General features: G+C 38.7%; 1 protein-coding gene across 4 annotated transcripts in view; it reads left to right on the forward strand.

Annotated features, from left to right (window-relative positions):
* LOC149155618 (LIM domain-containing protein HDR3-like) overlaps nt 1–27,620 on the forward strand; it is a 299,537-nt gene that overhangs the window by 104,919 nt on the left and 166,998 nt on the right. For all 4 annotated transcript variants that reach the window (XM_089445807.1, XM_089445805.1, XM_089445806.1 and 1 more), the window contains exon 4: nt 15,438–15,570. In XM_089445807.1, coding sequence (XP_089301933.1) covers nt 15,438–15,570 — 133 coding nt within the window. The remainder of the gene's footprint in view (nt 1–15,437; nt 15,571–27,620) is intronic.

A 27,620-nucleotide genomic window follows, 5' to 3' on the forward strand; every position in this document is an offset into this window, starting at 1 on the left:
ATCGGTCCATTGTGCTGCTGATGCTTGCCCTGATGCCCTTCATCCACTGCACCACTGCTTCCTGTAGTATTGCGCATGACTTTGCCATTGCCACTGTTACATCTGTACTACAACTCCCTCTCAAAATTCCGCATGAGGTTGCTCATAGCACTGCCACTGCTAACTGCTGCACTGCAACTCTGCTATTGAGAAGTAAGCAACTGGTATTTCACCCAAAAACTGACATGCTGGTCAGTCTGGATGCGTCGTGATGATGAAGCTACCTCTGCTGTTAATCTGTGTTGACCCTCTGTTGCTACTGCGCCGCTGCAAATTGCTTTGTGCCTCTCGCACTGCCACAACATCCACTGCGCTGCCTCAGACTTTGGCACTCTAGCTCTGCCATTATCGCTCCATCACACCTCGCTCCAACCAACACCCGTCATTTTGCTACTATTGTTAAGGGCTCCCGTAGCCGTATGTGATCCAAGAGTTTGGGCACCTCAAGGATCATGCCCCAGTTCATGTAGTCCTCTCGACTACAACTCCATGTCGCCCCACCTCTTCTCCAGAGGCGCATGAGCACTCATGGCACAATCATCATCCTTGCCTTCCTTGTCAGCTTTCACTGGAGCAGCCTTTGTTTCAGAGGCTTCCTTCTTTCCCTTCTTTTGGGGGCACTGAGTGGCATAATGTCCAAGTTCCCCACACTTGAAGCATCTGACCTTGGAAATATCCTTCTTCTTCCGCTTCTGTTGCCCTTGCTGTCCCGATGATGCGAGAGCTGCATCCTCGTCCTCCTCCTTCTTGACCCGGGCTCCTTTGCTTTGGTCAACCTCACGATCTCTTCTTGTCGAAGAGTTGCCCACATCTCCTCCCAACTAGGGAGAGTCGCTCTGCCCAAGATACTTTGGACAAATGTCTCCCAGTCCTCGGTGACTGCATTCAGGGCAGTCTTGACCGTGAACTTAGGATCTGGTGTAGACCCGACAGAAGACAACTAGTCTCTAATCCCTTGTAACCTGAGGAGGAAGGGATCGATCTTTTCTCCCTTCTGTATCTGGTACTGTCTCAGCTGATTTTCTAATAGCACCTTCCGTTGGATGGAAGTGCCCTGGTACAAGGTGGTCATTGTCTCCACATCTCCCTTGCTGTTTCTTTCTCAGCAATGTGTGGTACTACATGATCTTTGACCTTGTCTAGGATCATGCACTTGGCCTTCGCCTGGGCCTCCTCGTACTTTTTTAATGGATCAACGTCCAACAACTAATTTCAAGGCATAGTCCTTGGTATGATTTTTGTCCAGGACAACTTGGATCCTGGCCTTCCAGATAACAAAATTGGATGCTCCATCCAATCTATCCTGATCCCTCAGTCCATTGACCGCCATCTCTTGCTAAAAAGAGGTATAGGACTGGTTCTCTTCTCCCTCTCTTGCTGCTAATCCAACAAGACTTGGCTCTGGATTTCTTTGGCACAAGAAACCCTCTAAGGAACAAACTCCTTTAGATTCCCTTTGAGTCCTGATTTCCTTCACGGAAATCCTTCGGCCAAATGTTGAATCACTCCTCTCTAATCCTCCTTTGCTGCTGCAACTCGGATCTAGATTTTTTTGGCTAGAAATATGTCAAGGCATTGATTCCCTCTACCTCGGCTCTGTCTCCACAGACACTGTTCTGCACCAACAACAACAACATCCCACCAGCTCCTCAGATCGAATCTGCTCTGCTTCCTGAGCCTCGGCAAATGAAGAATCTGAGCTCCTCTGGCTCTGCGCAATCACTGCGTGAGTTAGATCAACTCTTCCTGGCCACTGCATCACTCCTTCCTGGTCAAGAAAGATGACGTGGCTCTGCGTGTGCTTGATCTACCCCTTTCTGCTTCTGCGCTGGCCTAGATAGTTGATGCAATTACTGTGTGGGTTCCTCCCAGCTACTGCGTCACCCTCACCTGGGTCAGAATGTTGACGCAGGCACTGCGTGAGCCTCTGTGTTACCTCATCTACACTGCGTCACTCTCCCTCGGCGTTTGTGGCTTTGGAACAACGCTGTAACTCGGGACAACTGCCTTTCTACAACGAATTCTCTGGATCTCCCGATTGGTGTCTTCAGTCTCCTATGATCTACAATTCTTTGATACTATGTGAAAATTTCTCAATCTATACATCAGAAATCCTACTGCAATCACTGGTTTATCATCTCCTACTTGTTTTTACATTCAACAAGTAATTTAATTATTAAACAACGATGAAAAACACTATTGTAGACTACACATACATACAGATCATGAAATGAAAATAGAACGAGACAAATGCACAAGGGACACCGTTATTTTTGGACAAACGTCCCGGAAAAATCCGATGCGGGAAAACTGGTGCAACAACTCTGAGGGTTTTCTATTATTAAGTAGTAGTTCTAAATACAACTCTGGATGCCCTCTCAACAATCCAGTTACAAAGATAGAAATATACTGGCAGAAACCTAGGTGAGATTACCTCACTTCACCTGACAAAATCTCTCCGTTCCGGCAATTGGACTGGCTGTCCCCGGCTACAACTGCATTGCCCCTTCGCAGTAGCTGCATGTGCCTGCGTTGAGCAAACTGGGACACTGCTACAACACTGTGTTGCCTCCTCTGCCTCCTGGAGCTATGACGTCAGCTTCCCCGGCTGATCCTGCTGCTCCCCGGCTGAATTCAGATTTCTGCTGGAGGGTGGCTCTACCCCAGCGCTGGAAATGTGTGGGCCCTTCTTGGCCCAGTGTCAATCTCCCTCGGTCTGCGCTGCCTCCTCTGTTGTCTCTCTTCCCCTCTTTGCTGTGTATTTGAGGTCTTGGAGAAGATCCTCCAACCTCAACTATCCCTGCCCCTCTGTTGCAACAAATCACTTGTTCGATTTTCTCAGCAAACTTTGCCCTAGAAAAATCGCACTGATTGATCTCTCCAGTGTATCTCCAACTGACCCTCAAGCCTCCTCTTATACTTTTCCTGTTGATGAATCAATGACCGAGATTAAGTCCCTAATCAACGACTAAGATTAAAATAGACTTGATCCACGTCACTTAGAAGTTTTTCACCCATATTCTTATTAATACCCATTAATATTTTTATTTTCCTAAGTTTAGACTTAGGAACCCATTAAAAATATTAATTATTTTAATAACTCCTCATTGGGGTGAAATTTCTCCAAACGATTTCTGGGTTTTGGAGATCTCATGTGTTCTAGCCCCTCCACAAAATTTCGGAGCTAGATAACTACCTAAAATCAACAATTCTCACCTTGAATTAATTAATTATGATTAATTAACCAGTTTTCCTAAGTTTACACTTAGGAAACATTAAAAAAAGGTTAATAATTTAAATAAGTCATCTCTAGGTAGAATTTCCAAAAACGATTTTTGGGTTTTGGAGATCTCATGCATCCTAGCCTCTCCACCAAATTTCGTGGCTAGAACACATTCAGCGCTACAAAACTTAACAATGACATATGGAATCAAATGATCTCTAATAGAATCCACAATAATACTTCTGGCTGAGATGTCATCCTTCTCATATATTTTGCTTTCCCTTCATAATCTGAAGCCTTAGTATCCTTGCACTTCACAACATCCAAGACATCATTCTTCGCAAGGATGAGGTCAATCCTTGTTTTCCAAGCCTTGAAAATTGAAGCTCCTTCCAACTTGTTTTTCGACTTCATAGAGGAACCCATAGATATAAACAATCAATCAAATTGTAGATGTGGGACTCTTCAAGAGTGACCTTCAAAGCCCTTTCCTTTACTAAAGCTTCTTCAAGAGTGATCTCATTGTCCTTTCCTTCACCAAAGCTTTGATACCATGTTGATTTTTCAAGTGCAATAGATACAAACACTAATTTCTGAAAATTAATAATTACTTCTAATGATATAGATATTCTTTTAGCACTTCCATTTTATCATTAAGCAATTACACTTCACAAATTCAACCATAAATGCACAAGGACAATAGAGATCACAATCCACAAAAACAACACAAGCTTTACCTTGGGAAAACCCACTTGTGGGGAAAAACCCAACCGCCTTTTCCTTAGAGAAATTCTTTAGCCCAACAAGAGATCCACATAATTCTGCTAGTCAACTATCATGGTCAAACTAACCAACAATGCTATGGTCAAACCTGGTCAAACAACCCTCTTGTCAAGTACAACAAACTCGGCTCTGTCTGATTTGCCTAGGCCAAATTTTGACTTCCCAAAAACTGCCTAGAGACTTTGCCCTTCTGCTCAGAATTTCAGCCCTGTTGCCCTTAAGTTGCTACCCAGAAGTTCGACTTGCTGCCCAAAATATGCTTAGAAACTCGCATGTGCAGAGTCAAAGGGAGAAAGAGAAATGCTTGAGATGATTTCATCCTCTTTCATCCTTCTTATCATTCTTCTTTCTTCGCTTGGATGCCCAAAATATATCTTATTGTGAGTGAGGTCATATTGTGTCTTGTGGAGGAGGTCGAGTGCCTTATATATAGTGTTTTGGTTGGCTTGAATGAGCGTCTCTTCACTGGGACCGACTTGACTTGAAGGAGGGATGACTTGACAAGTTTGGAGCCAAAAATTCGAAATTCAAAATTTTCTCTTTTGATACCAACATGAAGAACATGCTTCATATTAATAATTTCAAGGACTAACAATAAAATGACATGAATAACATGTCTTACATTTTCATTATATATTTCAAGGGCTAAAATATTAATTATGAAGATCGACCATAACCACCAAATTTAACATATGGATTAATTTTCCATGCTTTTTTAGGAAAGAGGAATGATTGATTTCCATTCTTTTTTGAAATGATTTATTTAAATTTTATAAAATAAAATTATTTACTTTGAAAATGGCCAAATTGTTTTAGAAACTACATAAAATTCTTTCAAATTTAAATATTTTCCAAAAATGTCCCGAAACATTTTATTGTCAATATTTTAAGACTTAATAACATTCACCAAAATACACTTTTTTTTTTTTTTTTTTTTTTGCATGTGGTTCACGAGCACCCTGGTCAGTGAGTGATGGCTACGTCCATGGAAAAATCTGGGCAATAGCTAGGCTAAATCGCCCCTCAGCCTACTACAAGACCTGGCCCCAAGGGCTACGGGTGGATTCGACCCTGTGACCTCCCGATGGCAAGGCACGGTTTTTGACCAACTGAGCTAACCCTTGGGGCTCACCAAAATACACTTTAAATAAGTGTGCTTGCTTAATATTTTCTTCACTTAATTGGATATTGATTTCCATCGCAGATAAAAGAGGTGACAAAACACCACGACTAGAGATAGTTCACATTTAGACAAAGATCTTTTATAAGGGGTAGTTAAACATGTTAGGATATTCCGACACATAGGATATAGTTAAGTTCAACTTGGTCTAGTATAGAGTTAGGTTAGAGTTAGGTAAAGTGTGTTTCTTTACCGTTGTACATTTTGTAACTTACAATCCGACGGTCACGATATGTAGTGATCCGACGGTTCACTCTCACCTCGGTATTACCGACACTTGATCCGTGGCTTGACACCCGATTGGTCCATGAGTTCTATTTAAAGCGCATGGAGGGTCATTGTTCGGGTAATCCGTGCATGAGAGAAGCTTATGTAAATTTTCATTCTTTGATTAATAAATTGTCTGTACCCACGTTGGGACAGGCCGTGGACTGTTTCCCTCCTTGCACTCTGAGGGTTTTAACCACGTCAAAAATACTGGTGTATTGATTTGAGATCTGGTTGTGAGCGGTGTCCTTTTGGTATTCTTTCTGAGGAACTTACCCTGTAAATTCTTACATGGTATCAGAGCCAGGTTGAGGGCCGCGTCCGTTGGTGATCCAAATCTGAAGCCGGTAGAACTGCATGCGGCTGTCGTTTCCTAGATCTGCTGTTTCTGACTGCTTTCGGGCCGAGAGGACTGCTCTGTTGCGTTCGGAGCATCTGTTTCAGTGAGGAACCCCTTTCGTTTCACGCGAAAAGGTTTCCGGTAGCCCTAGCTGCGTCATTTTTCAGATCGGGAGGTATACAGTGTTTTTTTTTTGCAGTTTACTGTCATTTTCTCTCTGCTTATTTCGGTTTCGGTTTATTTAGCCTTTTTTTTTCCGGATCTATACCTTTCATTTCTGCGTATGCTCTTTGCCCTGCGACTCTGTGCGATCTGGGCAAATCAGAAACAGAAAGAAAGGATTTTTCTCATGCGTATGCTCTTTTCCCTGCACCTTAGTGTGATCTCGGAAAATCAGAAACATTGAGAAAAATATTTAGTTTTTCGGCTAAAAGCTAACTTTGAGATTTTTTTTTAAAATTTCTAGTTTTTTGGCTAAAGCTAACTTCGAGCCGTAAGGTTCGTTTTTCTTTGGATATTCGTGTTGGGTTTTGTGTTTTGTGTTTTGTAGGGGAAAAGAGTCTTCCCAAGGCAAGCACGCAAATCGAGGCCCCCCCCCCTCTCTCTCTCTCTCTCTCTCTCTCTCTCTCAAATATTTTGTATAGATCAATTGGTTCAAAGACCTTTTAAGAGAGTAGAGGTCTTGGGTTCAAGTCTCCATTTTGTGGGGGCGGATTTTTTCATTCCCGCACATTCGCGCACTTTGCCGGCAACGTCAACAATTTTTTTTCAAAAAGCCATAACTTCTTCATCCGGAAGCCTTTTTCAGAGCCGTTTTTTTTAAAACCGCCTATTTTTTCGAGATCTATCCATTGGACCACTTACTTTCAGCATCTTCAGCTTCAGTTGTTTTTCAAAAAATGGAAAGTCCATGCCAAGTCATTCTTGACAGCACTAACTACTTCCAATGGGTAGCCTACATGGGAGATTTACTTAGAAGTAAAGGTCTCTTCAGAATAGCCACAGACCAAGAGAAGAAACCCAAAGATGAAGACAAGGCCGAAAAATGGGAAAATCGACAAGATCAAGCACGTGGTTTGATAGGAATGTCTGTTTCTCCTGATCTTAGATTCCACATTGCAGAAATTGAAACTCCTCATGAAGCATTAGAAAAACTTGCTAAAGTTTTTGGGATTAAAAATGAAATTAGAGCCCATCAACTTGAGAATGAGTTGCTTACTTTGGATCCTAATAATTTTTCTTGCATTGAAGATTTCTTGTCCAAATTCAAGACCCTTAGATATCTCTTGGAAGGTGTTAAAGTTAAGAAAGAAGATGGTAACCTTATTTATTCCATCCTTACTAAGTTGGGACCAGCCTACTCTGTATTTGTTTCCACTTTCCATTCTACCAGGGAAGCTTTCATTTGTCAAGGCAAAGACTACAAGCCCCTTCCTTTGACTCCTTTTGTGATTCCTTAATAAGAGAACAAGAAAAACTCTTACACCTTGGTCTTCTTAATCTTGGAAACTCTTCCTCGAAAGCGTTAGCCGCCCAGCAGCAACCAAATTCAAAGAATCCTAAGAAGTCTTATCCTCAAAGGAATGGTCCTAAACCAACTCAGCCTCAAGATGAAAGATCATTTCAGCAATATGACAAGACCAATAAAAACAAATGGAAGAAGACTGACAGACATTGTAACTTTTGTAATCGAGATGGCCACTTAGAATCTAAATGCTTTAAGAAGATGGAAGCCTTGGAAGCCGCAATGAAGAAACATAACATCCATCTGGAGCCTACTTCAACTTCAACTTCCGGAACGGCATTTTCTGCATGTCATCGTCAATCATCTCAGTCTGGTTATGCATTAAATGTATCTTCTTCTTCTTCTCATTCTCATGAGTGGCTCATTGATTCTGGAGCCTCTTGTCACATGGCCAAAAACCAAGCCATGTTTTCTTCTTTAAATGATTGTAACACCAAAAATATATATGTTGGTGATGATAGATCTCTTAATGTTGTAGGGACTGGAACTGTTCATCTAGACAATGGTCAGTTCAATGATGTATTATGTGTTCCAAACTTATCCTGCAACCTTCTATCTGTCTATCAGATAACTCATTCAGGTGAAGGTAAAATTGTTGAATTTTCACCTCATGATGTTGTAATCAAGGATCTAAAAGATCCTAAACAGATTCTAGCTACTGGTCTTGCTGATGATTCCAAAAGGTTGTATAAGTTTCACAACTTTGGGTCATCCCATCTTCCCTCAGTATTTGTTGCTCATAATGATGAAGTGAGCAAACTTTGGCATGAGCGGTTTGGTCACTTAAACTATCGCTCCCTTCAGCATCTATGTAAAGAAAACATGGTGACAGGTCTTCCTATGGTATCTTGCAAAGATGGTGTTTGTTCCGGATGTGTACTCGGAAAACATCATCGGGACAGTTTTGACAAACGTGCCTCTTGGCACGCCTCAGCCCCTTTACAGCTTGTGCACAGTGATTTATGTGGTCCTCTTCCTGTTGCTTCATTCTCTGGCTGCAAGTACTTCTTAACTTTCATTGATGATTTCTCCAGACGCACTTGGGTATACTTCTTAAAACTCAAGAGCGAAGTATTTACCACCTTTTTGGCCTTCAAAGCATTCGTTGAAAAACAATCTGGACATCAAATTCTTAAGCTAAGAACTGATAATGGTGGAGAATATGTTAAAAATGCATTCATCAACTTTTGCACCGAAAATGGAATTCAAATGCAACATACTGTTCCATACACTCCACAACAAAATGGTGTAGCTGAAAGGAAAAATCGCACCTTAAAGGAAATGGCTAATTGTATGCTGCAATCTAAAGGACTCAGTCTTAGTTTTTGGGCCGAAGCAATTAATTGTGCAAATTATATAATCAATCGCACTCCTACTAAGGTTCTAGAGAATATCACTCCAGAAGAAGCTGGAGTTCCATTAAACCAGATGTAAGTCACTTTCGTGTGTTTGGAAGTGAAGCATGGGCCCATATTCCAGATGAAAAGCATAAAGCTTAGAACCTAAGAGTGAGAAATGTACTTTTGTTGGATATTCTGAAGATGTAAAAGGTTATAGACTTATTCCATTTAAGTCCAAAAATGTTATCATTAGAAGAGATGTAAAATTTGATGAAAATAAATCGGCCTGCGAGCCTAGTCCGGCGGATGTGCCACCTCTTCCTATCTCTTCTATCTTTGAAAACATTTCTTCTTCTGATGATGAAAGCGAGGATGATAATCCTTCCCCACCTTCTCAGGATCCTCAACTTCCAAGATGGGTCCGTGCTACTCGGGATGCAGCAGGTGATCTTGCCGGTGATCCTACAGATCAGCGACGTACACGTTCTCAGTTTGAAAGAGCCTCTTCTTTACTGGCTCAAGCTCCAGTAAATCATGATCCTGACACTTTTGCAGAAGCTTCAGGCCATCCACATTGGGAAACAGCTATGAATGAAGAATATCATTCATTGATGACAAATGATACATGGGATCTTGTTCCTCTACCAAAGGGACGCAAACTTGTTAGATGCAAATGGGTTTACAGAACCAAGTATGGACCAGATGGGAAAGTTGATAAACATAAAGCTCGTCTAGTTGCTAAGGGCTTTTCACAGGTTGAAGGCATTGACTACACTGAAACCTTCTCTCCAGTTGCCAAAATGAACTCTATCCGCCTTGTTCTTTCCCTTGCTGCCTCTTTAAAATGGGAAGTCCATCAAATGGATGTTAAATCTGCCTTCTTGCATGGTGACTTGCAGGAAGAAATCTATATGGAACAACCCATTGGCTTCATACAAACAGACTCCAGCCTCGTTTGTCGACTTAAGAAATCCCTTTATGGCCTCAAGCAAGCTCCTCGAGCTTGGTATGCCAAAATGGATAGCTTTCTTTTAGAATCTGGCTTTTCTAGGTGTCATTCTGACAATACTGTCTACACCAAGAAAGTGGGCAACTCTCTCATCATCCTTGTTCTTTATGTTGATGATCTTATTCTTACTGGTAGTGATCCCAACCTTATAAACCATGTGAAGTCCAGCCTTAAAAAGAAATTTGAAATGACAGACTTAGGACACTTACACTATTTTCTCGGTCTTCAAGTCTTGCAATCCCAAGAGGGTATTTTCCTTTCCCAGTCCAAGTATGCTTGTGATATTCTTCGTCATTTTCACATGGAAGACTGTAAGCCAGCCACTTCTCCCTTTCAGTCTGGAGTCAAACTTTCAGTCTCTTGTACTTCTCCTGAAGTTGATGCTACCTTATACCGTCAACTTGTCGGAAAACTCTTGTATTTAACCCATACTCGTCCTGATCTTTCCTTTGCTGTTGGCCTTGTTGCTCGTTTTATGCAAAACCCCCGTGAAAGTCATTGGAAAGCAGCTAAAAGAATACTTCGTTATGTTCGAGGTACAGTACAGTTTGGGATTCATTACAGTGCCAAAGCAGCTCCTCTGTTAGTTGGTTTCACTGATTCTGATTGGGCTGGTGACCTTGATGATCGGAAGTCTACTGCCGGTTATGTCTTCACTCTTGGTTCAGGACCTATTACATGGGCTTGTAAGAAACAGGCTGCCATTTCTCTTTCATCAGCAGAAGCAGAGTATCGTGGTGCCGTGGAAGCTAGTAAGGAAGCCTTGTGGCTTCGTCAGATCCTATCAGAGTTTGGCTTTGAGCAGCAGCATCCAACCACACTTTGGTGTGATAATCAAAGTGCCATTCAGCTATGCAAAGATCCAGTCCAGCATCAGCGCAGCAAACACATTGAACTACACATGCACTTCATCAGAAAGCTCATTCATGACCATGTTCTTGAAGTGCAATATTGTCCAACAGATGATCAGGTTGCAGACATCTTCACAAAGGCTCTCACAGAGGCGAAGTTCACTAAACTTCGATATATGCTTGGAGTTCAGGAAGTTGTCACTAAGGGGGGATAGGCTCTAGTGCCTCCTTCCTTCTCCTATTGTGTCATATTTGTAAATCCTTCAATCCTATCCCAAGTTGTTCTTAAGGGGGGATGTTAGGATATTCCGACACATAGGATATAGTTAAGTTCAACTTGGTCTAGTATAGAGTTAGGTTAGAGTTAGGTAAAGTGTGTTTCTTTACCGTTGTACATTTTGTAACTTACAATCCGACGGTCACGATATGTAGTGATCCGACGGTTCACTCTCACCTCGGTATTACCGACACTTGATCCGTGGCTTGACACCCGATTGGTCCATGAGTTCTATTTAAAGCGCATGGAGGGTCATTGTTCGGGTAATCCGTGCATGAGAGAAGCTTATGTAAATTTTCATTCTTTGATTAATAAATTGTCTGTACCCACGTTGGGACAGGCCGTGGACTGTTTCCCTCCTTGCACTCTGAGGGTTTTAACCACGTCAAAAATACTGGTGTATTGATTTGAGATCTGGTTGTGAGCGGTGTCCTTTTGGTATTCTTTCTGAGGATCTTACCCTGTAAATTCTTACAAAACATGTATGACAAATTCTGAAATTTTTACATTGTAATATTGTTGGGAAAAATACTGAGAGTGGGGGGGGGGGGGGGTTGAATTCGTATTTATAAATCAATAAGATTTTTACATTTCATATTTAGATTTCTATACGCGACTTTACTGAATCGAACTTGCGTGTGCACGCGACTATTCTTAAGACAATTAGCGTATATTTAGTGAACTTACAATTCAGTTAATCCATCACATGTTTGTCTTCAACTAGTGCATTAATACTTTATTAACCATTAGATAAACATTAACCATGTGCTGTAATAAATAAACCATCACACATAAGCAACACATGAACACCAAGATTTAAGGTGGAAACCCAATGCGGGAGAAAACCACCTGCTGTTGTTGTCTCTGTCTTCTTTTTAATATATAAACACTGTTTACATTCTTGTACTGGTGCAGACTCATACCAGTACGCAAACACCCACCTGCAGAAGGCTACAACCTTCTCTCGTTCTCCAGCTTCTACTGGAAGGGAGCTACAACCCCCTAGCTCTTGTACTGGCTGATATGTTTACCAATACGTAGGTGCTGGCCTACAGAAGGCTACAACCTTCACTCGTTCTCCAACTACTACTGGAAGGGAGCTCCAACCCCCTAGCTCTTGTACTGGCTGATATGTTTACCAGTACGTAGGCGCCGACCTACAGAAGGCTACCACCTTAACTTTTCCTCAAGGGACCATGTTTCATAAATTTTCAGATTGGATACTCTTGGTACACAACAGCCCAATATGTGGGCCACATTTCATCAAGTTTTCATACTGGACCCATCAGTAACATTGAAGCTCAAATTCAATCAACACTGCAATACAACCATCAAATACATCTGCATCAACCAATCACTGAAACCCAATCATCAATCTTTGATATAACTAAAACCCAATCATCAATCTATGATATAATTGAAACCCAATCATCAATTTCTGAATCAACCACAACTGAATCAATCAATCACTGAAACCTCTTACATAAATGAATCACCCAATCATCACTTTCTGAATAAACCACAACAGAATCAATCAATCACTGAAAACTCAATTAGTCCACACTTAATCAACATTCAACCAATCAACTGGAACAGACAGATCACTATAACCAGTACATAGATTTGAACCCAGAGCACTCCATCAACAACCAGAACCAACTGCAACCTCAAAAATCATATGTCAGAATGCATACACTATTTCAATGAAGCCAACTTGCATGCATACGCTACTTTCTGTAACCCAACCTGCGTATACCTCTAAAGATACTGAATCATAAAACCTCTGAACTATAAACTGTACTGCCCAAAACCATTCTAAAGATCTACTGTAATATTACGGAGTTCTAAACAGATAGCAACAAAGATCACCTTTCTAACTCAATCAATCAATCAACCAGACTCAATCTCCTTATACAATCAGTTTTACTTTTAGATCCAAAGAAGACATCATTGACAAACAACAGTAAAAGAACAACACTGATCAAATAGATCAGTTATCTCTGAACAACAAACTTTTCTTTTGCATACGCTAATTGGAAGAGCCGAACCAGCGTGTATACACGCCTTCACCAAGGCGAACCAACGTATAAATCTGCAAATAATAACTTATAACTTCGCAGCTATTCTAGACTTCATATATACCCATATCATAGCATTTAAAGGACAAAACATTTGTTAGCACTCAGATCTAGCCTATTCATTATCAGATTACATAATGATAAGTCATTTTAGGTCTTATGATCCCAATCCATCATTAGATCTCATCTATCATCAAACACTCAGGTGCATACTTAGTCCAGATCAAGCAAAGCATCAGAAACGATAACATGCATATTTGCTTTTGATTTAACTCTTCATAAGATATTCCTTACTTGCACCACTTCACACTTTGATCTTCACTTCCTTATATACTTAGAGCCTTTTTCAATACCTCGGACCAAAAGTTAAAACAACACTTAGAACCTATGCTATTATTAGACGGGATCAAATAACCGTTATTCCGCTCAATATTGTGGGCTAATACCATGGAATGGACCCTTGGTATTCTTTAACCTTAATTTTCCATCCCATATGCGCTTTTCCTCTTGTGAACGTGCATGCATATGTATACGCTCTTTTTGTTCTGAGTACCCGCTTGTATACGCTACTTGGACTAGGTGAAACAATGTATACAACTTAATGCAACTTAAAACATTCTTTTTCTTCAATTGCTTGATTATGATCTATAATCCTTTGTCCCATCATCCTATTCTTTTGTGCCATTACTCTGTTACCTCTGAATAGACCTGTTACAATGTGAGTTGTCATCATTATATCATTTCTGAACTGATTCCTTTGAACTGCCCTGCATTTTGTCACATCTGTAAACACAACTGCCATGCATTCTGTCACATCTTGTTTATATCTTTATCAAGTAGTCCATTCATCAAATAGGTTGTCTATCAAGGTTATATCTTTATCGAGTAGTCCATTCATCTCACTTCCATATATACTTAGAGCCTTTTTCAATACGTCGGACCAAAACAACACTTAGAACCTGTGGTATTCTTAGACGGGATCAAATAACCATTATTCCGCTCAATATTGTGGGCTAATACCATGGTATGGACCCTTGGTATTCTTTAACCTTAATTTTCCATCCCATACGCGCTTTTCCTCTTGTGAACGTGCGTGCATACGTATACGCCCTTTTTGTTCTAAGTATCTGCTTGTATACGCTACTTGGACTAGGTGAAACAACGTATACAACTTAATGCAACTTAAAACATTCTTTTTCTTCAATTTCTTGATTATGATCTATAATCCTTTGTCCCATCATCCTGTTCTTCTGTGCCATTACTCTGTTACCTCTGAATAAACCTGTTACAATGTGAGTTGTCATCATTATATCATTTCTGAACTGATTCCTCTGAACTGCCCTGTATTTTGTCACATTTGTAAACACAACTGCCATGCATTCTGTCACATCCTGTTTATATCTTTATCAAGTAGTCCATTCATCAAATAGGTTGTCTATCAAGGACAACACTAACACAATCTTCTTGTATCAAGCCTTTAACCATTATTCTGTTCCATCATTCTGTCACCTCTGATATCTCTAGGTTCTATCATTCTGTCACCTCTGATCTGCCTGTAGATTCATCTTGTTACCATATACAAGTGAGTCGCCATCAAGCACAACACATGCATCATAATGCCAACAAATACATTAATGATGTGGATTTTGGCTCTTAAACAATGATGTTGGTGTTTGCTTTTATATAACTATATGTTTATACAGTGTGAGTGGGCCTAATGGTTAAGAGCATGTGTTTCCTCTTAAGAGGTCACATGTTCAAAACCAGAGGGGGTAGAGTATGTATGCCTTTGTAGACTTGGCAATCAAATTGTTGCGCGGAGGTGGGTTCCGTGTCCCACAAACAAGGGGGTCTCATACACCAATTTGGTGTCTGGCTTGGTCGTGACTTTAAAATTGGATAATAGTAATAATAATTAACGCAAATTTGATTCACAAAATATGGTAAAAGTTGTTATATATATATATAAAATGTATATGGGAAAAATGTGTATATATTTATGATGTAAGTGATTTATATAAGGTAGAGCTGTTTCGTTTCTGCAATCTGCCCAACCTTGTTTTTGCTCCCCAACCTTGTTTCTGGTCACGTTGTTGTTGTTGTTGCCGACGCATCATGTTTCTGGTTTCTCGTTTATGGTAGCATACTTTCTAATATAACACAGATGCTAAGATAAATTTCTTGAACTCTTAGTGTGTTCAAACATTAGCCGTTTACTTGTGGTTAATCCTGATCATGCTTCATTTGTAAATATCATTCACGAGTGTTCTTTTTTAGAGGCATGCAACACAACTTAAATAATGTGTCTGTTTACTTTGATTTTTTTACAGTAGTTTTCATTACTAAATTAAGATAATATCATACTTATGGAGAGCAATAATGATTTAATTATGTATAAAATACAGCCATCTCTGTAATTCTTTTTGGTATTCAATAGACCCTTATGGATGGAGACTTTGAGAAGCCAGTCATTGGAATCATTTATATTATTGATGACTGGCATAAGTTTATTTCATGTTTTGCAGGGGGCAGTTCTGAAGTGGACGATGATGAAGAACTTGCTAGAGCTCTACAAGCAAGCTTGGACATTGGCTCCCCTCCACGTTCAAATCAAAGTCCTATTTATCCTTCGACATATGGTTATCCTACAGGATACAAGTAAGCTCATAGCTGGCACAGTCTATGATGCACCCCTTTCCTCTCATCACTTCGTGTTGTCTAGGAGGTTTTGTGATTCGACTTTTCATCATGGAAAACTCTTTTCTGCAATTGTGAAATCACGTCATCAAATTGTTGGATATATTGGATAGTTTTGGTTGTGTGTCTTCGTTTATTTTATCTTTTGTGTTTTTGGGCGCATTAATAATTAGAATGTTTCTTAATAAATTTAATAGGAAACAATTAGTATTTTTCTGCATCTAGCCAATGCAAATTAGATATTATTTAATTTGGTAGGAACATTGAGTGAAGCATGCTGTTTAGCAAGTCAGAAAAATGATCTAAATTTCTGCATTTAGCCAATGAAAATTAGATATTACTTAATTTGCTTGGAACATTGAGTGAAACATGCTATTTAGCAAGTCAGATAAATGATCCAAAGCTTCTTACATAAAAGTCAAAATACTCAACCACTAAGCTTTTCATATGAATAATGCATCCAGGCAACAATAATTTTGATATGGCTCAGGTAAAGCAAATTGGTGGACAACAAGTATTTCACAATAAATATAAATAAATATTAAAATATGAGAATATAATACTAAGTAGAATCAATAGAGCCTTGTTAAATAATAAAGGTCATATCAATTAAACTTGTCTACCTAATGTCCTTTCATGGAAGACACCCTTGTTAGTCTTTGCCAAGGCAGGACTCTAGCAATCGATTTGCCTCTTGAACACTATTAGTTTACCATTGACCACTACAAATTATAATGTTTAACTTCGAAAAACAAATATTTATTTTTCAATATTATTGAATTTTTTTATTTTATAAACATTTGATTGGACCATAACTTGAAAGTCCTATTGCAGCCTTTGCACAATACAATGCCAATATAATGCCATGTGGACAATGGTCTCAGATTTTTCTGCCATAATTTCTGGATGCAGTTGTAATATTTATGCAATGATTTTTACATATTTGTGCAATGATTTTTCATTGTTAAGCTTCATCAGAAAACCACCTAAAATTAAAATCCTTGAAAATAGCTCATACTCACTTGAATAATATATTTACCATCTGTTACTGCCCACCATAATTTAAGCAAAGTATTTGCATAAAAAATGGATCAGAACAAAATGTAAATAAATATACTTACCAGGAATTACTGCCTACCCATTGTTTATGTTTTCTTCAGCACTTTAACAAGTAGGAAAAAAATGTAAATGTGCAGACTTACTAGTAGTTACTACCCACCAAAAATTTATGCAGGTTCTTGCCTTGTTAGTAGCAATTAATTTTTTCACTTCATCTATAGATTTTTATTTTTTTATAAAACAGACTTTCCACTTGAGTGGCAGCGACTACACTGCCTTGCAGCACTTGTTTATACACAGGCCCCCCTAATTTAAAATGAAGTCATATCTTATTCTATAAAATTATCATTTTATTCTATTATGGATTTTTAACCCTATTCTATTATGTATTTTGGATATTCAGTGGATGCACTAAGTTTGATTCTTCTACATTGGTGTCAGTTCTCTGCTTCCGGGGCACTTCTGCTGCTGTTTTGCATATAATTGTCTGATCCGATCACACAATTTAAAAGAACAGAAATTTCGTTGAAGAAATTCTGTTGCCATGTATTTAAGTGTTGTAAATATCATTTCACTGTTACATTTTAAAGTAAACAAAAAGGAAAGGAAAAAAGACCAGCAAACAAAATCGCAAACATTAATAAGCCAATTCGAACCTTGTTGAAACGTTGCATAGATATAAGCTGCTTCTGTACAGAATGAAATCAGAAAATATAACCGCGGTCGAGGCTTAGCTAAAAAGATCGTGACTTTTACACCGAGATAAATTTCAAGGGTTATGTTAGCAAGCCATTTCAAACCTTATTGAATCAACAGGTAGTCCTCAAAATTGCTGCGTTTGGGAGAAAACCTTGTCTCTTCAAAGTAGAATAGTTTTAAAAAATAATTCACCGTTGAAGAGAACCATAGCCCATTTTAAGAATATATCACTGTGACATAGAATCATAAACCCGAATCAAAGGATCAAGATACTATGTTATATTTAGTCTCAAGAAATATGAAATTATATAGGTTCCCAGAAAAGAAATATCCAAAGTCGTAAAGTTTCAGTGGAATAATTTTTTTACCATATAATTCTAGGTTTTTGAAGTAGAATTTAAGTTTAAATTAAATTAAAAAATAAAAACGTTTTTTACTAAAAAGATATATCGAATGTGTAGAGATTCGAGAATGAGAAGGCATTATCATCACAATAGATCTAAGAAAAGAACATTTAAAAGGTAATGAGCTTGTTCTATCTTTTATATTTTTTGAGATGTAATAAATGAAATGTAACTATTTTAATATGCTAAATGTAGAATGATGTCTATTTTAAACTAACAAAATCAAGAGCATAAACAAAATGCCAAATATATCACTGCTTTATATTTTTGGCAATAAAGTCATTATGGAAATAAAAACATGAATCTAAATAATCAGATGCATATCATAGAAGTCTAAAAATGGATCACTTATTACAGTACGATGTTTAGAGCTATAGACAAACAATTTGTGAGATAAGCAAGATATGACAGATTGCTCATACATGAGAAAAGTCTACATTGTAAAAGCATATGTTTACACTACTCCAAAACAAAGTAAACTAGTAGAAGAAGTCCCATGCACCATAAGTTTTAGAACTGAGGTTTGTTTTCAAAATAGTTTGGCTAGCAATGTCTTCTCATTCATTAATTTTCTAAAATAGTCTAGAAAATATGGAAGCAAAAAGCTCCCTCTTAATTGAATTCACCTTATACAAAATGAAGAAAGACAGAACTCATTAGATGGGTATATTTGGCCAACTAATTGTTTTCCCTTATTTCCTCTTGGGTTCCCTTATTACATTGTCATTTTCAAACACTATTTTTGGGTTTTACCTCTTGCATGTTCAAATCCTGTTATTAAGGGTACCAAGGAAGTGTTTTCTAGTGCATTAGCCTTTTTGCTTAGGAAGACACTTTAATTACCTTCTTGGCACATGGCTTTATGGGTTATATTAAAGTCATGAGGATAAAGTCACTTTATGTGATACATGTACTAGGTACTTTATATTAATGTCACTTTGTCTTAAAGTGGCTTTATGAGGAAAAGTACTAAAGTACTTTCTAGTATTAAAGTCTTTATATTTTAAAGTTGACTTTATGTGGAGAAAAAGTGCAAGGTACAAAACTAAAGTTATAAAGTGACGAGGAGTCATTAATATGGGGGACCACATTAAAAGACAGTTAAGTGAGGGAATGATCTCCACCATTGATCTCATCGGCTGAGATCTAATTTTAGCGCTTGATCAATAGGGTTAGGGTTCTCCTGCCTAATGAGAGCTAAAAAGGGAGAAAAATGTGAAAAAGCTCATTATTCTACTTGTGAAGAGTTGGAGAGGAGAACAAGGAGAAGAGGGGGAGAATAGCTGAAGGAGAAGAGAACTTAAAACAGAGAAGCACCTACATCAGTATCCCGAAGTTTGTGCATCCCAAAATTTGTGAAGCCCAAGATTTGTGGAAGGCTCGAAATTTGTGGAGGCCCGAGATTTGTGGAGCACGAAATTTGTGGAGGCCCAAAATTGTTAAGGTTTCAGAAAAAATATTCGCAGACCTGTCAGGCAGAACTCAGCATGAATTTTGAGACTGTAAGGAGAGTCTGACAGCACATATTTTGAGGCATTAAATGCTGGTCAGTCTGCACTGAAATCAAGGAGAACAGTGCATTAAGTAACTAGGTGACTGACTTGAGTTCAAGGCAGTTTGAGTCAGTTTATTGGCACAAATTTTCAGGAAACAGTGGACAATTCAGTGGCTAAAATTTCAGAGAAATTCCAGCTGTATAGTGACCTAGAATTCTTTCAAGTTTCAGCAGAGCACAGTGGAGGCTCATCAGCAGAAGAGAGAAAGAGGACTGACTGAGTGCTTGTTTGGTAAAGTTGATGGATAAGTTGTTATGTCTAGGTTGAAATGGTCCTATATTCCTCTACAACTTCAGGAGTTACGAAGGGAAGCCAATTGTTGTGTTAGCGTGCCAACTATTGGAACAAATGAACATTTGTTATATTCAAACTTTGAATTATATTTCGAAATCCAAAAGGAAAATTGCATTTATTTCTATGTTAAAAAATATGGCGGCTTGAGTTATGACATATCAAATCAAAACGACGACAAGGCATGCCTTGAATGCTTATTGATATATACGTTATACCCCAACACAAGGAGAATTCAATTTGATCTTTAAAATTTCGTGTGTGCAAAGAGTTTGATGATAGGGAGCTGACTTGAGACTTGGGGTTGATTAAGAATTAGGACATTCTCACTATCCTTCGAAAGAGGACTAGTCAATTTGGGCGTAGTGCTTGATCATGAAATAGGGGCAAGAGTTCGTGAAGTGGACACTTGATTTGAAGGTTTGGACAAATTAGCTATTGGACTTAGGTTTCTTCTGGTGAACCTTTACATCCAGGAACAAAGTTTGAAAGTTGAACAAAAGCTTGGAAAAGATCAAAGAAATGAATGAGAAGGTTGGTGTGAAGGGGATTTGATTTGGCAATTAGGTTGATTAACAAATTAGGACCTATCTACATGTAAGTTTGAGGGAGGAGACCTTGATTTGGAGATTAGGAAGGGTTTGACAAACAAAAGAAAAGAAAATCACTGATTTGGAAGTCAAGTCCGACTTGAGAATTGAAGAGACAAGCTTGAAATGGGGAAGAAGGGACAAAGTTTGAATTTGGACTTGAAAAGGGACCCGACCTCAACAAATGACTGAAATGGGATATTTAAAAGAAAACTTGAAGTCAATTCTTGAAAAAGAAATTTGAATTTGGAGCTTGAATATTGAGGCCTTGATTTAGAAAATTGAGGTTAATTTCAAAATTAGGGAAGAACTCAACCAATGAATACGGGAAGGGGACCCAATGCCACAATGGGGCTTGATATGAAAAATAGGAAAGTGTAAAGAAAATTTTGAAAAATGAGTTAAAAGATTGGAAGTTGTGTATAAAAAAATAATTGAATTGGAAAGGGGAAGATAAGCAAGCTTTGAACAAAGAAAAAGAATTCGGACCAAAGGAAACCCACCACAATCAAAAGAAAAATTGAACAAAATAAAATGGAAAAGGTGGAAAAAAGGGGGGCCCAACATGACCATTAGATGGATATGGAAGTTGGGAATGTTACCCCTCAAATTTACATTAGAGTGACCGATTTTCTTTGTTAGATTGTCTCGGCGTTAGAGTTGATATTGTTGCAAATTTGAGTTGATGTTGGGGCCTAGTGTGCCATCATTAGTTTTTCCTTCACGAGGATGTTTGTGATGTATCATGATGAGCCAATAGTTGTGATGATATAACAATTGTATTTTCACTAGGCCATGCTTATTGATCTATGTAAATTGTTTTCCTATTTAGGTGGCTTCTCTATATTCTTGTGGTTGGTCATCGCATGTTGTTCTAGGTTTCATTTCAAGGCTAGTTCTATTGCTATGGCTCATTCTAACCATCTTTTTAAGATAATTTATGGTCGAGATGGGTGTGCGGGGGTAGCAAGATGGGTCTATGACTCTATTGAGACAGATGACTTAGATTTTCCCTAGTTTTTTTAATCTCTTTACCTTTGTAAAAGTCATGCAATGTTATTGTAAAGGTTTTATACCTAGAAGCACACTTCCCCTTTAGTATATCATACTTTGGTCTAGGTAAAACACAACCACACAATAACAACACAATTTTTCTAGTGAACCCAACTGGGAAAACTCTCTACTAGCTATAAAATTTTATTGATAGAATTGAGCAATATAGAATTTGTTACAAGGCAATCTGTTTCACTAGAGAACAGGCTCGTTCTCACTACTAATACTTAGTTGAAACCTGCTTGCAAGAAACCTCAACCCAAATCCTAAATCCTTGCACTCCTTGGTTCCTATTTCCTAATGCGGGGCAACCCCTATTATTTATGAATTAGCTCCTAAATATCAACGCACTTCTGCAAGGAATTCTCTCTGTCAAAAAATGCATACAAGCCTCTCCTTACACGCTCTTCCTAGCAGTTGACTCTCACACAACTCGTGCTCAAACAATTATGATACAAATTGTGCCTTTTGACCTCCTTATAAGCAATTTGACTCAGCTAAATCTGACAAGTTTATTTTGGGAACTCAGACTTGTGATTGATTAGTTGACTGAGTCTCACTAACTCTTGTAACTCGTCCTAGTCTCAATTTAGAACTTGAGACTCTTGCTCGTCCTCCAAATCTAACTCGCACTTGGAGACAAGCAAAACTGAGTCTCCAAATTCAGTGTATAAGTTAACTCCTTCATGACTCGTCCTGATTTCTAGGAACTCGTGCATGCTAAGGAAGACTTGAGTGAGGTCTATCTTGACTATGGTAGCAGTCAAGAAGACCTTTTCTCACTACTTTTCAACAAATGGGATTAAATGGTCCTTGAGAGATTCAAATAGAATTCTTTGAGCTGTGACCTCACATTTCCTAAATTTTTCCTTTCCTTCATCATCATCTTTATTTGGTTGAGGTACTTTGCCTTGGACATATTGCAAAACGTCATGGTCTTCTAGGACAAGATCAATCCTCTTTTTCCATGCTTTGAAGTTGGATGCTCCTTTAAGTTTGTTTCCTTCCTTGCAAGTGAGAGCCATTTGCTCAGAAATTTGGGACATAGAGATAAGAGATTTCTTCGTTGAGAGAGAGAGAGAGAGAGATTCAACAAGGTGTTGATTTTCAATTTTCTTCACCAAAGTTTTGATCCCATGTTGAAAAATCATGTGCAATGTAGGCTAGCACTACTTTCTGAACATGATAATTACTTCTGATGATTTATATGTCTTCTTTTAGCATTTACAACTTCTTCATTAAATGATTATACTTTAGAAATTCAACCATATAAGAATAAGAAAAGTAGAGGTCACAATACACAAAATCAACACAATATTTACCCTGAGAAAACCCACTTGGGGTAAGAACCCAACAATTCTTTCCTTAGAGAATCAATTCAACAAGAGATATCAAGTTCAAGACTATAGAGAAACTAACTAACAAGGACACCCACCAAAATCGAAGTCAATCCCTCGTCAATATGTTCGCAATAGAGGTCCATCTCCCACATGTTAATTTTTCTTAGGGCTATATTGTTCTTTGCTTTGATAATTGCATTTATTCATTAACACATTAAATTCACCCCATAACATCATAACATTATTCAAATTTACATAATTATTCAACAACATATGCAACTATGTAGAAAGAACAATATCATCATCATCAATGCAGTGGAACATAAAAGAACAATAGAAGAAAAACATTCACACATAGAGACACCAGGATTGGTTGGAGACCAGGGAAAAACCCACTATGGGGAAAATCCTTTCAAATTCTTATTCTTATTAGATTGTCATTGAATGATTTAGCAAAAGAGAGTACAATGATCCATATCTTCAACCATAAACCTAATCAACAAAATCAACTGAACAACATCCATGAAATGAACCCAACAATGCTCATACGCAAAACCCTAATTCAAAAGCCTGTAATGAACTGTTATAGTCTACGGTCAAATACCGAACACTGCGGTCAATGAGCGAAAACTTCAGATAACTGAAAAACCAAACCCTAGTTTTCAGTAGCATGGAAGACATGCTGTGTGAGTGACTAAAAGGCTTCAGTGGCACAGATGAGCCGGCCAACGAGCGACTGCAGCTGGGATCTCTCTGTGCTATGCTTGCGACTGAGACCTAAACCCTAAAACAAAGATGTGAGCTTCAAACCCTGCAATTTCACCTTCGTGCGAACTCATTCCTTCGCAGATCTACCTTAGACCCGTGCGAGCCAAAAACAAGAAAAATAATAGAATAATGTCTCATGACGTTGTCCAAATGAGGTTGAGGTCACTTGTATTTATAGCCTTCCAAGGGTGTCCAATTTGCTTTAGGGCCGACCTAATAAAATACACATGTAAGTCAAAAATTCACTTTTCCTTGTCCAAATTTGATGATCTTTAGGTTTATTTTGGTCCTCTCGAAAAGAGGAATTCAATGCAATCATTATCCCCATCAAATGAGCTGCCCAAAGTGGAATTTGGCCCTAGTTGCCAATTTTAACACTCCCTCTCAACCAGTGTTGCAGGAACCCCCCCAAGGATCCAAGGTAGATCCGCGTTTCGTATGGATCCACCACCGATCTTTTGGCGGAACCGCAGATTGGAAAATCAGATCCGCTGTTACTCCTTTTTTTGGCGGTTCCTGCAAAATTAGATTCGTGGGGGCCCAATCCGCGACTCCTACTGACCGATCCGTGACTCCTATTGCCTGATCCGCGGTTCCTGTTTCTCGATCCGCGGATTCGGAAAGGATCGATTGCGGATCTGTGGAGGTTCGGGCGTGTATCCACCGCGGATCGCGAGCGGATCCGAGAGAAGGTGGACGGTTCCGTGGGGCTTTTTTTGTTTTTGGAAATTCCGAACTGTTCTGTGAGGAACTACACTTCCCGAATACTCCCAAGGTGCCCCTTGATGCTCCCTAATGGTAAGGTTAAATTCTTAAAGAAAAAGTGACATTCTCCATTATCTTTCATTTCCATCTTTTTACTTAAATTTTTAACATTATCATGAAATGAATCAGGATGCTTGAGAGTGGTTCCAACCTTATCAGACTTCATATGGAGAAAATAGAATTTCATATCCCATTCAAAATTCAACAGACTTAATAGTTTTCAGGATCAATGGGATTGTGGCGTTTCATTGGATTATATCATGTATGCGGGCATGTGATTGGCATTTAATCAAGAGCAACAAGCCCTGTATGTACCCCAATGTTGGTGTTGTTGATTGTTGAACTCCTTTGTCATGGCCTTGGCAATTATGTACCGTTCACTCAAGTCAAAATCATTGATCAGGCATGTTACGATTTCTCTACCATGTTATAAGGATTCGATTAAGTTGTTTGATCAAAATTAGGCAATGTTGACTAAAATCCCTATAGAATTGAAGTAGAGGAAAATACTAGAGAAGAGAAGAGGAATCTAGATTGTAGATGGTTGACGCTGGAATAATTAATCATTGATGTACAATGGATGCCATATCTATCTTGATTTATGTAAAAATATGTATGTTTTCATGTCTTCTACAACTAATTTGGTATTTTGGGTGTTTTTTTTAATATAAATGCAAATATATATATATATATATATATATATATATATATATATAGTAGACGCTTCCGAAACACTTCGCTTCCTAGATTTTTGGAAAATGACGCTTCCGCTTCCCCACTTCCAAAAAACATCCCCGTTTCGTCCCCGCTTCGTGCAACATTGCTTTCAACTAAGGAGAATACCACCCACATCATGTCATGTGTATCCTCTCATCAAATCAAGTCCAATCTCAAGAATCTCATCATCACATATCGTCACTGTTCATCTCTTGCTTATTCTTACTTATCTCTTGATTGTCCTTGCTCGTATGATGAACATTCTCGAATCTAAAAGAAGAAGAATTTGACATCGAAGGGGAGCCTAAGCTACCACTCGGAATTACTACCAGCGGGGAGCCTAATGCTACGACCTGGGAAACATCAGTGGGGAGCCAAATCTACGACCCGCATCAACATCAGAGAGCACATCTCAAAATGAAACCTTATCAAGGAGCACAACTCAACTCGAAATATCATGGTGGAACTAAACATCTTCAACCCCATATCGAGCAATAGGTGAAATATGGGAGCACATCTCAACCCATCCTATTGCCTACCGGTCTTCCCATCAATGACCCTTAAGAGTCATGTGGTAGAACACCTGGATCATAATCCGAGCTTGGGCTAGCTACCCGACTTACCAAAAGGTAAGGATCACATGCTGCAAGCCTCCTCAACCCATTGGTAAGACGAGGATGGACAATCCCAACAAGCCCACTTTGTGGGTATGATGCCAACTAGGGTATACTCTATTGAAAAATGTGTAACTAGGTTTGGTCTTCATAAATATGAAATGTACTTTTGATTCTTGTAAATTATAAAATGAAAGAAAATTTATTATTATTGATTTTGGAGCATGGGTTTCATGTTCAAGGTCTTTTATTTTATAGGTCAACCACCCATTGATTGCTTCTAGGGTTTGTCTTAGGTCAAGAAATCAAAAGTGTCATTGTCATAAGTTGAAGGCCCTTTCAAGTACATTGTAACTTGTAAAGAAAAATATTTTTGTCATTTAAAGAGTCAAAATACCCTCCAAGACCAAGTTAGCTTGGCAGCTGGCAAGTCGGCCTAAAAGGAAGAGCCACATCCACCTTGAAGAGCCTATATATAAGACAAAATTCGACCTCCTTGAGACACATACATCCATCACTCATTCTAGTGAAGGAGGAGGAAGAAGGCAGCGAAGAAGGAAGAGGTTGAAGTAGACTTTTGTTTGGGCTATTTCTCTCTCACACGCGCTAAGGAGGACTAGGGTTTTTGCAACAGATCTAGGGTTTCTATCTACAAGTTAGATCTTGGAAAAAAGAAGGAAAGAAGGTCAGGCGAAGGTCAGCAAGGGTCATCCTCAAGCTCCAAGAGTCAGGGAAAGGCAAGTGAAGGTCAAGGGAAGGCTTAGAAGGTAGACCGAATCTCACACTTGTGGCAACAACTGTTGGGGGGGCCAAAATTTCAGATCTGCAGTGGAGGCCAAAATTCTGCAGCTGGAGGTCCAAGAAGTGCTACTGGAAGAGATTTGATTGAGTTGGATTGGAATAAGGTTAGCACATCATCCCTCATTGCCCTATAGATTTCTCAACATGGTATCAGAGCTAAGGTTGGCTAAGGGCATTATGAAGATCTCCACTTCATTGAAGAAGTTCCTCAAGAAGTGTTCAAAGGTAGCAAGTCATTTCAAGAAAGGCATCAAGGAAGCATGAAATCTTCTATTTACCACAAAGAAGGAAGTAATCAAGACAAAGGATGAAGGTCTCTTCTCAACACTCACTGGCATATTCCAAGACAAGAGCATTTGGCTAATCGATACTGGTGCATCTAGACACATGACTAGTCATCACAAACAACAGAAGACATTATCAAAGGGAAAATCTTCATACTCGGTGGAACTTGGAGATAATAAGAGCTATCTTATAAGAGGAATTGGATCAACCTTTATAGAGCTGCAAAACGGAAGCGACATTCATCTCAACAACATCCTATTTGTTCCAGGTTTGCATAAGAACTTACTTTCTATTTCAAGTTTAGAAGATAAGGGTGATAGAATAACTTTCATTGATTGAAAGGTTGTGGTATGGAGTAAGAACTCAGGCATAGAAAATGCTAGAGTAATTGGTATTCGTGAAGGAAGACTTTATAGGTTGATATCTCCTCTTGCACAAGCTTTGGTTCACATTGAAATAAGCCCATGTGAACTCAGGCCTAGAAGATTTGGCCATCTTCATTTCAAATTCCTTCCAACTCTAAGTTCTATAGTGGATGGAATCCCTGAATGGAAAGAAGATCACGAAGGAGTATGCAAAGGATGTGCATTGGGTAAGAACACAAAGAGACCATTTGGAAGTAGTGCTTAACAGTCAAAAGAAATCTTGGATCTAATTGTGTCCGATGTTTGTGGTCTTATGACCCCAAAATCACTTGGAGGTCATCTATATTATGTCACATTTATAGATGATCATTCAAGAAAAACTTGGGTTTACTCAATGAAATCCAAGGATGAAATATTTACCAAATTTCAAGAATTCAAAACTGAAGTAGAGAATCTTACAGAAAGGAGAATCAAGATAATAAGGTCCAATAATGGAGGAGAGTATACATCCAAGGAAATCATAACCTTCTGTAAGGAGTCTGGGATTAAGAGGGCGCTGATAGTCTCATATAATCCAAAACAAAATGAAGGCGCAAAGCGAAAGGAACAATCCGTTGAAGAAAGTGTAAAAGAAATGTTGCATGATCAAGATTACCGAAATTTTTGTGGGGAGAATCCACTAAGACAACTGTATATATTGAAAA

The sequence above is a fragment of the Pinus tabuliformis genome, chromosome 9 (assembly GCF_031772625.1).
Source record: "Pinus tabuliformis cultivar Carrire ecotype Pingquan chromosome 9, CPIR1, whole genome shotgun sequence".
Classification (NCBI taxonomy): domain Eukaryota; kingdom Viridiplantae; phylum Streptophyta; class Pinopsida; order Pinales; family Pinaceae; genus Pinus; species Pinus tabuliformis.